General features: G+C 44.3%; 1 protein-coding gene across 1 annotated transcript; it reads left to right on the plus strand.

Moving 5' to 3' along the window:
- Positions 1-3,079: 3,079 nt before the first annotated feature.
- Positions 3,080-16,080, plus strand: RAB35 (RAB35, member RAS oncogene family; the record flags this gene model as incomplete). The annotated part of the gene is made up of 6 exons (XM_079543680.1): positions 3,080-3,242; positions 7,245-7,299; positions 8,038-8,157; positions 15,080-15,204; positions 15,293-15,417; positions 15,952-16,080. 6 exons carry the CDS (start codon positions 3,080-3,082, stop codon positions 16,078-16,080), a joined length of 717 nt encoding a protein of 238 aa, XP_079399806.1.
- Positions 16,081-17,377: the final 1,297 nt, after the last annotated feature.

A 17,377-nucleotide genomic window follows, 5' to 3' on the forward strand; every position in this document is an offset into this window, starting at 1 on the left:
TTGGTGGGTATCCCTCACAGCAGTGAATTCAGTCTGTGTGTCACTGCCTATGAGACTAATGTGTGATCTAAAGGCTGCTCCACTAAAACAGTCTCGGGCAGCAAAAGTTTATCTGCCATGTTCTTCTGTGGTCCTAAGTCTCAATTCTTGTCTACAAGAACTCAAGGATGTGTGGTAATCAACCAATTCATCTTTGTATTTTTTATTCACTATCCTTCAAAGTTTAAACTCTGTTTTTGCATTGCACTGGTAATAATCAGAGTGAAAACTAAAAATGCCCTTAAGGATCTGACACCTTAGAACACTGTGATTCATTCACCTGTAATTCACCTGTAATGAATGAACTGTGTTTGGAGAATAACAGAGGAGAGGCAGCTAAACCACCAAATGCAAAAGCACTGTGTGCTATAGCAGAAGTAAACAAAATTTTAAGCCATTTTATAACTGCAACAGTAGGTGGGAAAAGCTCTGTAGTTGTACTGGAATAACTTCTTTGATCACTGTGGACATGGAGGAGGAAGAATGTGCAAGTTTTTCTAAAGAGTGGCAGGCTGAGCACAGTCAGAGATAGCTATTTTACTCCAGGATACTGATACTTCTTCAACACGTGGAAGAAAATAACAGTCAAGCTGAAGGTTTTTTTATTAGCTTATTAATTTTAGCCAATTACTACCTTTTGTAATTGAATTAAGGGTATTCTTTGTATTTTGTTTGTATTTTGTACAAACAGATTTATATTTTAACTTCGTCTAATATGAAGTGGAAAAACTCATTCAAATGGCAGCTGAATTTCTGTGCTCGGTTTAGTTGTTCCCGACAGGGAGGAGTAAAAGGTAGGAAACTCACTTGCACTTATTGAGAATATGCTGATTATTCAATTACAGCACAACGCAGAATCTGGAATTTGATAGCTACTTTTCACTAAATTATTTATATGCTGCAATACAATACATCAGAGCTAAAATACCCATAATTTTCGCCACAACGTGAAAGATGATGAATTGATTGTGCCAACTTAGAGACTAAGGAATTAATTTTTCCCTCACTTCAAACATCTTGAAAATACTAGTTGTCAGTCTAAGACCATTTTTTTCCCACAACTGACTGTAATAACATCTTTGAACTGTCAAGATGCTGCCTCTGAGTGACAGCTGAACTGTGTGCATTTCAAGAGGATCACAAAATAAAGTGCGATGTTTTATCTTACAAGGTGTTTAAAAAATTCAGTGGAAAAGAGACAAATGTGAAAACACAAAATATTCACATATGTTGATATTTTTTAAAGGTAAGTCAGCCAGTTGCATACAGTCTGTTTTATTTAGCAAAATGACCCCATCTTATGCTTTCTACATGGGGTTTCATAAGCTTAAAAATAAGGGTAATAGGAAATGCTGACTTGAGGTTTGAGTTGGTGGTTTGTATGATAGATTCAAGGGGCCTCCCCTTGGTTATGCTGACACGGGGGGGATGTGTTGGGTTATTTGATGGGCTGCCAAAATGCTATATTGTGATGTAAGATAGACAGGAGATGTTGGCTTTGAGCTGGATTGGGCTTGGGCTAGCTGCAAACCCTTCTCCAACAGTGTTTCTGTGAGCATCGATCTGCAGAACTGCATGTGCTTATGTCTGGTAGCACTCCAGCCTCAGTGTGGTGTTTTACATGTATGAACTGCAAAGTCCACGGCATAGGAATGAGAGATGGAGGACATTCAAATGGATTTCAGCACGAGGAGGATGTGACAGGGCTGAGCTCTGAAAGCCAGAAGACTTTTGTGAAGGTTAAGATCATGGAATGTTTATAACTAAATGCATAGTTGTGTTTTCAATCAGAAGTATTCTGTTAGAGGATGCTAAAATTATCTTCACCCTAGAGATGCTATTTTAGCCATACTGGGTTGGCTTGTTTTCAGATGAGTTGCACAGAAATAGCAAAAATGTAACTGCACAATACCATACCACAGTATCCCATGTAGAAGAAATAAGCAATTCTAGAATTGATTAGAGACAATTACCTTAAAAATATTCTTATTTCTCCCAATCAAACCCTACTGCAAAAACCCAGAGGAAAGAATCTGCAGCTTTTTAGTCCTCTCCTATATTAAGGAGAATGCAGCACCACCAGCAAATATCTATCATTCTGTAAGGATCACTCACAGCTCAGCACATAGCTGGGGCTAGCAGCCATCTCAGAGGTCAACAAGCCCAATGCCCTCTCAAAGCAGCTGACCTGAAGCAGGCTGGAACTCCTTGAACACGCTCACAATGTTCACGGGTGTGATCTGAAGCAGTGCTTTGGTTCCACCAGAAGATTCTCACAGCAGGTGCATCCAAGTGTCTTTGTAGCTCAGCTGATGGGAAAGTTTGCGTTCTTCAGAGCTGATGAGGCTCTCACTTGGAGGACCAGTGCATGTTAATGAGACACTTCCCTCAGTGAACTGTAAAGCTGATGTTTCTAATGTTACCCATATTGTAATTAAATGAAGTCATTATTTTGGTTTGGACTTCTGCTAAACAAAATTTGGTGAAGTAATTATTCTGGAGGACATGTATTGTCTTGTGTCGCTTATTTTTGAGATGCTGAGGCCAAAAAATAACAAAGTCCTGAATAACTGAGGTATTCTAAACCAAAATGCAGCACCACTACGGAGACCAAACACCAACACAAATAAATGTTTTTGTAGCAAAGAAACCACAGAGAAAACAGCACGCCTCTCGTGCTCGATGACAGCCAGGTCAGAACCAACATAAGTGACAGGGCAAAGATAACACCCCAAACATAAGCAGAACTCTGGATTAAATCTCTGGGAATCGAACCCTAGGTTCAAGATGCCAGTAAGCCTGGCCTTGTCTTCTCACTTCTCTGCGAACTCGCCCAGGGCCTGGCGCGCGCTCCCCTCACAGCTCCATCATGGCGGCCTGAGACGAACTGGCAGCCCCGCCCCACCCAGTTCAGGGAAAGCGCGCATGCGCAGCGCAGCGCCGCGTTGGGCGGGCTGCGCGCACGCGCCGGCGGGAGGGGCGTTGCGCGTGCGCGGCGGCGTGCCGGCGCAGCTGGAGGTCTACGGCGGCGCGCAGACGCATGCGCGTTGGCGCCGCTGTCAGTTCCGGCTGTTTGTTCGGGAAGTGGATCCGGGCCCGCCGCCGTCCCCTCCCCCTCCTCCCTCCCGCCGCGCTCCCGCCGCTCCCGGCCATGGCCCGGGATTACGATCACCTCTTCAAGCTGCTTATCATCGGCGATAGCGGTGAGGGCTCGCGGCTCGCCCTTCCCCGGCCCTTAGGCAGCGAGGGGCGAGGGCTGCGCGGGCGCGGCGGGGCCTGAGGGGGGCGGCGGGGCGTTGGGGGGCGTTGGGGCCGCGCCGGCCGTGTGGGGACCGCGGGGCTCCGCAGCGCCGTGCGGTGAGGATGCGGGATGCGGCGGGGAGCGGGCCGGGCATGGCCGAGGGTGGGCGAACGTCGGCCGTGTCAGCGTCGGTGTGTGGGGCGCGGGGTGGGCTGTGTCTGTCGGGTCTCTGCCGGGTTCCCTCCTGAGCTAAAGGCCCGGCCGTGCTGCTCTCATTGCAGCAATCGCTGCTTGCTCTTCATTGTTAACTCTTCGTTATTAACCAAACCGTCCATGGGACTGCCTGGAATCTCGGTTCTGGAGTTCGACACTTCTTTAAATCTTCGATGAGCTCGAAGCCTTGCTACGTGCACAGATAGCTGGGAGAGCTGCAGAGAAGGAGTCGTTACACGTTTTGGAAATAAACCATTGAATGCTTCCACTGCACTTTCAGAAACTTCTGGAGGGCTGGCGGTGAGCTCAGGTTGTGCCCAGTGCTTTGTGCTGGGGACGCGGGGCTGGGAGATCCCACCCTCGGTCCCATTCAGTGCTGGTAACCCTCAAGCAGCTCACAGTTACATTTCCATAAACTGGAAGAGATGGCATCCACCCTCTTCTTTTAATAGAGGTGTGGTCCATAAGGCAGCAGGTCCCAGCATGCAGCATTGCTTGCTCTTGGCAGCTGTCACCTCCAGAAGCTTTTGCTGTATGTAAAAATATTTTATTCTATGCTAAACTGTGTCTGCAAGAGGAAAAGGCTGTTTTTAAGACGGGAATAGGAAGAAAGGCCTGGGACAAGGGAAATGGTTTTAAGTTGAGGAAGGGAAGATTTAGGTTGGATGTCAGGGGGAAGTTCTTTACTATGAGAGTGGTGAGGTGTTGGAACAGCTGCCCAGAGAGGTTGTGGATGCCCCATCCCTGGAGATGTTCAAGGCCAGATTGGATGGGGCCCTGGGCAGTCTGGGCTTGTATTAAATGGGGAGGTTGTTGTCCCTGCCTTTGGCAGGGGGGTTGGAGATTCACGATCCTTGAGGTCCCTTCCAACCCTGGCCATTCTGTGATTCTGTGAAAGGCTGAGAGCTTCAGAACAGCTTAAAGCCCTAGGCACTTCTGGGAGCTTGTGGATTATTAAAACCAAATGCTTCATTCTGAGTAAAGCAGTAACACTGCTGCTTGCTGATGAGTTCCAAACTGTTCAGGCAAGATAAACAGGATGGTGAAAATTCTGAGGAAGGCTTCTCCTTGTCTTGAACAATTAAATGCAGTGTCTTAGCTGAGTTGTACTGAGCAAAGTCCCTGCACTGCATCCAGAGAGGAAAAAAGTGTTGTGAGAATTGTCTGGATGCATGAGGTTCTCTGTTGCTGTAATTAAATCTCACTGTGTAGTTTAGATATTGATTTTCTTTTTTTTTTTTGCTTACCACAACAGTAAGGCTTTGTCCCTGCTTCCACACATTAGTCTGTTTGCCTTGTTTGTTGGTGTTCAGAAAGGCCTTGTAATAGGAAGTGGACTGATACTGGGTGAATGATAATGTTTCATCCACTTTCCTCTGTAAGCAAATTTGTCAAGGGTAGTAGGTTTGTGTGTTTTTAGAACAGGTCATCTGGAGAAGCTGCTGTTAATCTCAGTTGTTCCAAATGTTTAAAAATAACACAGATGATCTGTGCTTTGCATGTGTTACTTCATAACTGCTCATAAGATAACAGCTTTTAGAAACCGATAGGATGCAGAAATTTGCTTTTAATTTTGATTTTGCCAAGTCAGTAGGCCGTTCCTGTTTTGTTTCATTTTACTGTCTCCAGCAAGCCAGGAGCCCTGTTATCCTTCTCTGTTCTGATCTTCAAATAACTCTGTGTAGGAAGCAGAGTATGAAACAGAGTGCGGTTTCTCAGCACTTGCTGTGCGGGTCAGAGGCAGTGTGTGTTCAGAGAGATCGTTGTCATCTGGAGCACAAGGAACTCGCTGAGCTCAGGAGGCTTCTCTTCTCTGGCAGCCAGCTGAGAGCTGTGGATGAGGTTGAGTCTACGCTGCAGTGCATGGGCTGATGGAGCAGTGGTCATGAGCAGCACATGCAGCTCTGCAGCATAGCTTGGTGCTGGCCAGCCTCAACACAGTGGTGTGGTCTGACACGTCTGTGGGTTCCAGCATCTCTTTTCTTTTTATTAAGCTGGAGGCGAAGGTGGTTTGATCAGAAAGCAGGGTGCTTGCTGAAGACTTTTATTTTCTTCTTCTTTCTTTTTTATAAGCTGACTGGCACTTTGCATGGGCTTAGCTCTTTCTAAATAACCAGGGCATTGTTAAAGTTTGGGAGCTGCTCTGCTGCCTTTTTTGAGCTCTGAGATGTATCTTCAATATACATGCACTATGATTTCGTGGGTTTTTTTAATTGCTTTTTTTTTTTTCTCCTCCCCTTAACAATAAATAATACCTTCTCTGAATTTATGATGACTTAAACTTTTTGCAGATGAGTTCTGGTTTACTGATATAATGCTGATCTTATTTGTCATGGATTTTTTTTTTTTTTTTTGCTGATAGCTTTCTTCAGATGTGAACAGAGAAGAAATATTCATAGAATCATAGGATGGTTTGGGTTGGAAGAGACCTTTAAGATCATCCAGTTCCAACCCCCTGCTATAGGCAGGGACACCTCCCACTGACCAGGTTGCTCACAGCCCCATCCAGCCTGGCCTTGAGTGCTTCCAGGGCCTCAGGGCATCCACAGCTTCTCTGAGCAACCTGTTCCACTGTCTCAACCACCCTCAACTTCTATATATGTGTGTATATATTTATATATATATATGTAGGAGTTCTATATAGCCTTTACATCTACCTTTAGAACATTAATGTTAGGAAGAACTTTAAAGTTATACATCATCAAAATAATTAGCTTAAATAACTTCTACCTGAAAAGATTGGATAGATAATCACACTGGTGAGCTTGAATTTCCTCCTCATGCTGTAGCAGTTTTTTTGGGGGGGGGGGAAGGAGGAGGAGTGAGGTGGAAGGGACAGCAACAGAAGAGTTGTATTGCAGAGTTAATAACTTTGAGGCATTCTGATCCCCAGATTCCCTTGGCTGGATGTGCAGGAATGAATTTCTTGTGATTCCTGTTTCTAGAACAGTGAGAAATGTTTCCATGCAGCAGGGTGTAATCAGGGTGCAAACAATTGTTTAAGGAAAGCATGGATGATGCTCGAAGCACATTGGAAAATGTTTCATGGAATGTTTTGGCTAAAGGTACAACTTGAGAAAGGTGTGAGTCCTTCCTGGGAAATGTAGAACAAGCCTTTTTCGGATGCTCCGAAGCAAACAGCTCCTCTGCTTGGCTCAGGGTTTGGTTAAACTGTGGCCATGATAACATAAGCTTTATAGTACCAAACCCTGGTCTGATTATCTAAGTAGTCCAAATTCCACTGCTGTTCAGCACAGCACAGATGAATGGGAGGTGGGCAGCGATATCAGCCTGATGTGCAAGTGGAATTCAACAGAGGAGTTTAGAGTAGTGTTCTGAGCACTTGTTAATTAGCAGGATGTCCTCATTTTTGGACCTTTCCTGAGCAAATGTAAACCAATGGGTCATAAAATTGCTTTTGGTCATTAGACTCTTGAGGCCTCTTTGAACTGTGGTCTGCAACTCATTCTAAAAATACTGTTTTGAGCTTGCTGAGGTCAGGAGAAATGGGGGGACGCAAAACCCATAGCAACCCTGTGCTGAAGGAGTGAGTGCAGTGCGCTACCTGACAGCTGATCAAATCCTCAAGAGCAGTTCTGAGGTGACTGCCCAAGGGGGATGGTGCTAACGTATCTGCTGAGAAAAGCTTCGACTTCCAAAAGGAAATGCAGAGAGTGGTTAAAGTACTGTTATGTTACCTGACATCCAAGATGAGTGCACTGAAGGTTCTCCATGTCTTTATTTGTCATAGGTGTGGGCAAGAGCAGCTTGCTGTTGCGTTTTGCAGATAACACGTTTTCAGGTGAGTATTTTGTCGGCTTGTGTAAGTGAAATGGTCAAGGTTTGCTCCAGGCCTGCTGGCTGGCAAGGAGCTGTAGTGCTGCCTTTGCATGCTGGTAGCTGTGCTGGTAGCTTGATGCATTGTTTCTAACTCTGCTTCTTTTGCTACAGGCCTATATCCTGTTTGATCTTCTCTTATCACTGAAAGTACCACAGTATTTAAATACTGCCATGGTTCCAGAAATAGCTTGGGTGTTTTAGCTTAATCAGTGCTCTGTGCAGACTTCCCATTGGCCCTTTGGGATTTAGGCTGATTGACTATTGTAGCTCAGTCATTCACATTTGTGACATAACTAATTTATTGGGAGGAAACTCTTAGAACAGACTGTATTAAAATAAGCAATTGCATTAGCAGTTGAGGAAAAGCTTTGTCTCAGAATTTTTACACAAAGAATGCCTGCATGGTTACTTAAGATGTTTGGGTGCATACTCTTGACTGCCAATAGAAGAATAATTTTTCAACACTTACAGTTTCTTAGGATGGCATGGAAGATGTGGTTTTATGGCTAGAAAAAAATCTATTGGCTGTGGATAAAAACACACAAATCAGCAGAACCTGAGAGGGCATTTTAAAAGATGAGCAGACAGGGGGAAAAGTTGTCCTCCTGCCCAGTCTGAGAGCTGCTGCCGAACAGGAGTCAGAAGCATGTTTTGAGATGCACAGAATAAACGAGACTTACGTTCTCACTTATCCTTTCAGGCAGCTACATTACCACAATTGGAGTGGATTTTAAAATCCGGACAGTTGAGATCAATGGAGAGAAAGTGAAACTGCAGATCTGGGACACAGCTGGACAAGAGCGCTTCCGAACCATCACATCAACGTGAGTGGAACTGCGACTTGCAGCTTGGTGTACAGAGCTTGTGGTTGGGATGTTTTAATGTTGCAGTTGATCAGCTAATGATGGCTTTGCTATCTGTGTAGTGGGACTTCTGTCAGCTGGTTTAGGGCAGATGGGGTGGTGTCACTCTGGATAAGTTTGAAACTGAGATTTCACATTTCTTCAACATTCTTGGTATTTCCATGATGGCTTTGTCTTACTCCTCTGCTTCTAGTTCTCAAAGCAGAGTTATTTCACTGGTTTTCATATGCTAGAAAACTCGTCTTGAAAGCTTGCCCAGGAAGATCATCCCCTGGTTGAACGTGCTGCAACGTGTGGGTACAGATTCTCTGTGTTGTATAACTGGGCAGCTTTGAGGACTAAGAATGGGGTCTCTCTCTTTTAGAACAAATGCATTTTAGAGGCTATCTTTGTGTCGAGTTCTGTGGAAGCAGACACCCACACGAAGTTAACCTTTTCCTTGGTTTGGGTTCAGTTTCGTGTTCATTGTCCTTTCGAACAGCGTGTGCGCAGCTTTTCCTGTTCCTGGACAAACCACACCCAGAGCTGCAGCAGGGGGAACTAAGAATAAAATGCGTTTGTAAATGGATGGCAGTAAACGTTTGGGTTTGTGGTGCCTGGCTGGGGGGAGTAGGAAGAAATGTATTTGAAAGTGGAACTTTGGTTTCCTTTGAGTATTAAAAATATATATATATTCTTGAAAGACTCAGGTATTTCACTTCGTCTTTCGTGTCTGACTTCTTTTTTTGGCTGCATTTTGAGAGGAGGATCATTTTCAGCTGGTGTATTGATTAAATTATTCAGGCATGAAAACAGTGGGATTGCTTGCATCTGTGATGCCTGGACAGCTAGAAATGGCAAAATCGGGCATGTGTACCCCCCCCCCCCCCCCCTTTTTCTGCACTTCTGTACAGATACTGCTGAATTACTTCCATTGTTTCCTAAACGTTTAGCTAGAAAAAACTCTGTTACCTTTTGTAGGGTTCCTGTGTGTGACATCACTTCTTGTTTCAGCGCTGCAGCAGCTTGGGGCAGGAAGCAGTGAGGGGAGGGCAGCAAAGCACTGCTGCAGCTCCTATCAGCTGTACACGCAGGGCAGGCTGAGCCCCAATTAGTGCTGAGTCAGCAGAGGGCCTTCCTGTTTTCAGATTCCCTGACACAATTCAGAGCTGTGTTAATGAGCGTTGGTTCATGGGGCTGAGGGGCTGATGCCAGCTAGTTTAAAAAGCCGTGGTATCCGGCACTGAATGGGGAATACCAGGAAAAGAGGCTTCCTTTTGTGAACAGGAATAGCTGCAGGTCAGACTTTGCAGTGTATTTTATGGATTTTTACTTTTTTTCTTCAATTGCAGTAGAAAATGGACAAGCTGAAGAGATTGGAGGCAGTTGTGCCATGACCTGTTTGAACTCGGTTCTTCCTTTATTTTGCATTGCTTTTTACCAGAACAACTACAAGTGCTCTCGGGGAAGTGAAGGCTGCAGCCTTCGTGCCCTAACGCTGGTAAAGCAGCTACAGAATCCTGCGTGGCAGGGAAGGAAGATTTGAACTTTGTGCAGCTGTAAGCAGAGAAGTTCCTCTGTCCAAGCGCCTTTGTGCTGTTGAGGAAAACACTTTGCCAGTGCTGATTATATTGTCCTGAGGGCTTCTCTTGCAGCTGGGTGGGCTGCTGTGACTGTGGAGCATTCCCTGGTATTTTCCCAGAGGCTCTCTTGACCTAAATGTATCACCTGTGAAAACAATACGTCACAAGATTCTGATTTTGGAAAGGGTGTTTTTTTCTCTCTCTATTTATTGGCAAAGTAATACAGTAACTGATTCGCCGAGGCCAAACTGAGCCCCAAGCAAATAGAGTTATGATGTTAGTATTTATGAAAGGGCTTGGCTGACCGCATCAGGGGTGGAGTGCAGGCCTGCTGTCAACAGAGTGATGTAAAGTCTTTGTTACAATGACTATTCAGAGTGAGGTTAAGGATGTAAAATGTGTTCCTTCAGTGTTACTGTGGGCTGGAAGTGCCTTTGCAGTTAGAGATTGGTGTTGAGCCACGAGGCAAGGCAGGAATTAGAGTCCACTTGGTAATTAGTAGTAATAAGTTGGAAGTGCTGCAGTTTAGATCTAGGGTTGCACAGTCAGTGAGACACTAGGAAATTAATAGTAAAAAATTGGGAAACGTTCTTGTATTTGTTTCAACTGTACTTGACTGCAGATGCAGAAACAGAAGAACAAAGTAAAAATGCTAAGGGATAGAAATAATATAGAAATAGACTGAGAGCGTTCTGCAGAAACGAAGGAAAGCCAAACTTAAATCAGAATTTCAGACTGAAAATTATAAAAGACAGCCACTGTTTTTACTGTTTATTAAATGTGAAAGAACTGGAATAGCTGCTAGGTGGTGGGGGGGAGGACAAATTGTATGGATTTGGTTGGTGTGGAACTTCATCCAAACTGTAAATTTGATTTAAATTCACCAGAGATGTGCATGCCATGACTGTACTAGCAGAAATACTTAAGATGTATGAACAACTGGGTTCTGTACTTTATTTGCGGTTGGACTGCTCTTCTTCTGGTTCAGAACTCTGGTTTTAGGATTTAAGTTTTGTGTGGCAGTTATCAGATGTTAGCAGATGAACTTTCTTCCATGTATTTATAAGGCATGTTCATGATAGGAATAAGCTTTCTGAGATGATAGAACTGATATATAAAGCAGATATGGTGACCAAAAGACAGTCAAACAGGCCTCTGACAGCAGTTGTGCTTCCAGGACACTCCCCCAAAAAGGTGAATATGAAAATAGCTATTATCTTGTAATAGATAAATTAGGCTGCTGGAGGAATGGAAAACAAGGAAACGTCCACAACCGACAAGTGGAATACAAACAAAAATGCTTGATTTAAACCAGTGACTTCTCTTTCAAGTTGGCCAGCTATAGTTATTTACTGATTGATTTCCCTTCACAAAACTAATTCCCAGACCTCCAGATGTTAATCTTTGGAAGTGTTTACTGGAGGAAATTTAAGAGGTATGTTGAAGTAGAGAATAACCAGCGAATGTCAAGGAGGTGGATTGCAGGTGGCTGAAGGGTGTTATCAGTTTGGTTAACCAGTTCTAAAAGTGTTGTGATTTAAGTCAGCTGTATTAGTAGGTATTGTTTTTAAGGCAGTGTTTTATAATCCTGTAGGTAAAACAAGCTGCTTTGGTGCTTATTTTAACTTAAATGCTGTCATCCTTAATCATTTCCCACCCCAAAGCTGTAGTTGAAGCCTCTCTATCTAGGTAGGTTTTCCAGTTGCATGGAAGATAGTTGTGTACTACCAGGCACCCGACTGCAGAGACATGTGGAAATAGCTTAGGTCTTTCAACAAAATGGAATCATTTCTTGGGCACTCTGAAAGCAAATAACTCTTCTGTAACTTTTCACTTGCTATATTTTGTTAGCATGTCTGTCACTGAGACCAGCAGATACTGACCTTTACAAGGTCTGTGGAAGCTGCCATCAGTTATTTAGTCCTTCAACTGGACGCTGAAATAGAGAACTTCATGTCTCTTCTGCTCTCCTTCTCACAGTATCCATCTTCCATGAGGTGTGGATGGGAAGATGCTAAGGCATTCTTTCTCTTGTGCCAAAGCCTAAACCTCCTCTTGCTTGCCAAAGCACAAAACCTACATGTACTTATCCTTGAATGCTGGAAGCCCCATCTGTTCTCTACTCACCAAAGCCTACAACTTCTTATAAAAGCAATTCTGCACTGCATCATACTGAAATTTGAAGTATGGAATAGGATAAACCAGATTTTGTCTTTTTTAGTGCTGTCCTGCTCTTGAGTTTGGAGCATCTCTGCTGTACTTGTTAAGCTTAAAATGTTATCTAGGACACGAGGATGTATCTAACAAATGAGAGAAAATAGCATGGCTAACTTTTCTTCAAAAAAAAAAAAACCACAAAAAACAAAAACCTGTGTATTTTTAAGGCTTAGGAGTTAGGGAATAAAAGGCAGTCGTAGTCTTATCTCTTGAGCTGCTAAAAGGTAATGTCAGCCAATGGAGAAAATGACATCTTAGTGTAAATGAGGGGTTGGCAACCTTTCTAGAAGGATGCGCCAGGCAAATCTCTCTTCCAAAAATAGAAGCAATGTATGCTGATAGGAACTCAGCAGGAGTCAGGGGGTGCTGTCTTGCACAAAGGAAGACGATTCTGATGAGGTGGCTGGCAATATTAGAGCTTTGTAGCAGGAGATCCCAGCTCCTGCAGAGCTTTGAATGTCACTGTGGTCTGTGCTTCGTGGCCCAGCCCACAGCTCTCATCTCTAGAAGCAAATGGCGGTGTGCTGCCGGTGTACCAGGAGGGGGACCTACACATGCAAGGTGCACATTATCCTACTCCCCAGCACCATATGCTTTTGCTTAGAGGAAAGCTTGGGTGTGGAGGCAAGGTAGGAGCTGCTGGATGCTGCCTCCATTGAGTCTCTGGTCTGGGTGATGGGGATACAGGGTACGGTTTTGTGGTGTGCCCCCAGGATGAAGCAGCTCTGCGTAGGTGTAACTAAACCATTGCTTTTCTGTGAAGGCTGAGTGATGTCTTTGTGAACGTGATGCTCAGTGTTGGAGAGGAAGTGGTAGGCCAGCCTCAGAGGTGCTGAATTAAAAGTCTGTGAAGGGATAAGGGCGAGTTTGAAGTTTACACATATTGGCATCCAGTGTTTTGGTGGGATCAAGTCTTTCCCTTTCTGATACTGTTGCATGCGACAGTGCTGTCAGGAGGTTTTGCATGTGTGGACTCAAGCTGTAGAATGCTTTTTTCTCTAAGGGGTATAAATTTGCAACTAAGTGAGGCACAAGTGCAGTGCTGTAATGAGTTTTCAGGTGTTAAAGGAACTGATTGAGAATGGATTAGAATATGAGGTAGTGCAGGGCCTCTTTCTTACTGGCTGTAAATAATTCTCACCTGAGTTCTTGCCAAGGAACGTGGATGTGCACTCATAGATGTCTGGTAAAGCGTAGCATGGGAGGAGTGTTTGGCTGTCTTCTGAAAGCACCCAGGTGAGCAAGAGGAATGGCTTCTACTCCTGCAGAGTGTGCATCTCATCACAGAGAAGTGCTGATGTGCCATGACTATCACTGCAAAGACATCAGCAGATGAAAAGAACTGAAGCTGTGGGGGTGAGATGCACTCAGCATGTGATGTGTGCCTATCTTTGGCATGTCTCTGTTGATGTTTCACAAAGGTGGATGGTGTGGCCTCACCATCCATTCTTTAACAGAAGGCAAAGGTGAGGGAGAGGCAATGGCTCACTCAAGTGTATCAGCTGCAGAAGTCAGACAACACTGAGTTCTAAAAGGTGCACGTTTGGATTAGATTATACAGTTTTGAATTTCAAAAAGAAATTATCAGAGCCAGGGTGATCACATCTAAAATGCAGCAGAAGGGAAACTGCTGCAGTCAGTGTTTGTGGTAAAGCTCTAGAAACGCTCTCACAAGTTAAAGGAAATTCCTCAGGCTTGGTATGCGTTTGTTTAATTAAAGATCTTAATATTGATCATAAAAAAGAGAGTGAATGAGGAAGAAATAAAGCTACTTGAAATATGAAAACTGGATGCTGGTGAAGGCCTTGCTGTCAGCCGTTTCAATTACCTTTTTTTTGGTCAGAGCTGCCAAAAACTTGCAGTAAAGAAAAATACCTGGTAGTCCTGGGGATGTGGCTGGAAACTGAGGAGGTGCAGCTTGCTTTACATAGCTTGTTGAGGTGTGCACACTGCTGCCTTCAGCAGCTTCCTGAAGTGACAACACCGGAACTTGAATTTGGCTTTTTTATTTTTGTATCATTATTACTTATTTCTTAAAGGTGCCGATTGCCCAGGACTAATAGGAATAAACCAAAGTAAAGCTTATTTTTAATGGCTGGAGGTAGCAGAACGCACTGAAAGTGCATATGGAGTAGATCTGTTGAGTAGGAAGGTGTGATTGGAGCACAGTTGTTCAACAGGACAGAAATTTTTGTGAGCTCAAGAGAACTGTGACTGGGGGTTGAGTATATTTGGAGATTTTAATCTGGAGGTGATCTTTCATCGATAACAAAATTACTGCAGGGAGTTGATGTGGCCGGTGGAGCGCTCAGGTTCACCACGCAGCCGGTTCTGAGGGCATGCTGGGAGCACTGCTGCCTTTTGCTTGCGTTGCCAGAAGACACTGTCATCTTCCAGGGTTCTGGCAGCATGAACAAGGGAGTCAGCAGCAGACTTCGGGCTTTGAAATCTGTTAGCATGGACTAAATGAGCAGGGAATTCTGGATCTAGAGGAATAGCTTGTGGCAAAGCTGTTACAGAAGAATTAAATGGCTCCCCTTAGTAAGGAAATTGCTTGCCAGCATGACTCCCATCTACAAGAAGAGTCGTAAGGAGGATCTGGGGAACTACAGGCATGTCAGCCTGACCTTGGTGCCAGGAAAAGTTATTGAGCAGATCATAATCAGATCATCTAGAGGGAGATCACACACATAAGCTGGACAACCCAGGGGGTCAGGCCTAGCCAGCATGGGTTTGTGAAAGGCAGGTCCTGCTTGACCAACCTGGTGTCTTTGTGTGATCGAGTGACCAACCTGGTGGATGAGGGGAAGGCTGATGTAGTCTACCTAGACTCAGCAACGCCTTCAACACTGCCTCCCACAGTATCCTCCTGGAGTCTGTGGCTTGGACAGATGCACTCTTTGCTGGCTAAATGTTGGTGATAGGTGGATGGTGGGACTAGATGATCTTAGAAGTCTTTTCCAACCTCGATGATTGTATGAAATGGAGACATTTGATTGCCTTAACGTGGGGATTTGTTATGAATCTTGTCAAAGCTAAGTGCAAGAGCTGAGAAGGTGATACGTAGCTTGAACTAACATTTGTTGTCTTTTTCTGCTCCGTAGGTATTACAGAGGAACACATGGAGTCATTGTTGTCTACGATGTAACCAGTGCAGAATCTTTTGTGAATGTAAAACGGTGGTTGCATGAAATTAATCAAAACTGTGATGATGTCTGCCGGATACTAGGTAAGTCATTCATCATAGATTTAAAGCATCTTAGTTAGTGCACTGACCTGCCAAAGTACTCTGCTGACTTTTTCCTTTCTTTTTTTAGTGGGGAATAAGAACGATGACCCAGAGCGAAAAGTAGTAGAAACAGAAGATGCCTATAAATTTGCTGGGCAGATGGAGATCCAATTGTTTGAGACCAGCGCCAAAGAAAATATTAATGTGGAAGAGGTAATGTAATATGCAGAGTATGGAAAATAACTACTTGGAGATGCTGGCTTGGGAAGAAGAAAGAATTACATTATTTCTGTTGAGGAAGAAAGATAAAATGCTTCACCCAAATTGCCTGTGAGTAGGTAGTATGACAAGAGACATCTGACTGCATTTGGAGGAGGTTGAGGAAATGAAGACCTCGCTGCGTTTTTACTGGCTTTGCAGCACTATCATACTAGGCTTGTTCTCAAGAAAGATGTCTCACTGGGGAGGATACTTACAGAAGGTAGAACTGCTCAGTCTTTACTCCAGGCTTCAGTTGCCAAACTCACCTGTTTTTATTTATTGGTTTGGGAAAGGGGATGGAAACATCACTGTTGTAGCTTGGAAGTGACTCTGGTGGACATCCGATGTGAGCTTGGTGTGTTCTGGTAGGTTGGGGAGGATCTCTGAACTGAAAAATGTAAGAGTGGACACTTTTTTTTTAAAAGCAACTCCCTAATGAGTAGCCTTAGCTCCTAGGTGGTCTGATCTTGCTTGTTTCTCTTGCAGATGTTTAATTGCATTACAGAGCTAGTTCTGCGAGCAAAGAAAGAAAACTTAGCAAAGCAGCAACAGCAGCAACAGAATGATGTGGTGAAGCTAACGAAGAACAGTAAAAGGAAGAAGCGGTGCTGCTAATGCCCTTCCCCTGCTGCAGAGACTCTGCTCTGACAGATCAGCCCTTCCAGCTAGACTCGGGCAGTTCCACTGGGACAGGCTTTGGGAGGACTTTCTCAGTTTTGTGCCGTTATTTAAAGATTATTTTTTTTCTCCATGTTTTCTATCAAGAGGCGCTGGCACCTTACCACTTCAGTGCCAAGAAAGTATCGGATGGAATCTTGCCCCTCTCTCCTCCCCTGCTCATTCCAGTGCGCCTTGTAGACAAGAAAGGACGTTGCCTACCAAGTGGACTAATTAACCCAAGAGTTTGTATATAATGTATATTGCGTTAACCAGCCTCGCCTCCCTGTTGTTGCTTTGGCTTATGCCTTCTTAATGTCAACCAATCATGGACTGCAGAGTTCACCTTTTTAATGAAATAGTACCAAGTTCTTAAATCAAGTTGGCCTCAGGCTGGCAGCAACTGCTTCCTGGGGCCTCTGGCTTCACTTCTGTTGGGCTCCAGGCTGGCAACTGGTGCCCCTGGGGCCTATGGCTTCACTTAGAGTTCCAGGCTTTTACTTGGGGCTCTGGCTTTCTTTTTCTAGGTACCGGGATTGCAGGTGTTGTTGCTGAAGCCTGGGGTTTCACTTCTCAAGCCCCTGGGCTGGCAGCTGGTGCTGCTGCTGGGGCCTTGAATTTCAGTTTGCCATGATCCGGGTTTTTGGCTGGGTCCTTGGGTTTCATCTTCATGTGCTGCAGCCCAGCTGTACCCATGCTCTCCTTCCATTTCTATCAAGATACTGAAAAAAAAACAACCAGCCTGCAGAAGTGGGATTTATTTGGATAAAACTTTTTTTTTTTTTAAGGTGAAATTAAACTCCTTTGACCTCTGCTTCTGGTTCTGCCACGGTCCTAAGTGAGGGTCCACTTCTTTTGAGAACAAAAATCATGTTGTTCTGCCAAAAAAAAACAACCAACAATACCCCTTCCTCCTCATTGTCCCATCAACAAATAGGAGATGTGAACATGAATGTGAATTTTGGTGGCAGAGCTGCGTTTTTCAGTGAGAAAAGGCATGAAAAGAAATCTAGCTATTCTGGATTGATGTCTGAAAATGAAAGCTGCTGCAGGATCATTCCCAGGACTCTTCTATTAGAAAGGAGGACTGCTCTTTAATGTAAGAAAATGGAAAGCTTGCTTGGAGGATCACCTTTGAAAACAAACCGGTCTTGCTGTGCCCAGCGTTGTTTTCTTTGCCCACGTTGGCATTTCTGGGAAAACAGTGGCTCAGTCTGTTGCCCTGGATAGATACAGTTAAAGGGGGAGAGATTGT

The sequence above is a fragment of the Tetrao urogallus genome (assembly GCF_951394365.1).
Source record: "Tetrao urogallus genome assembly, chromosome: 17".
NCBI lineage: Eukaryota > Metazoa > Chordata > Aves > Galliformes > Phasianidae > Tetrao > Tetrao urogallus.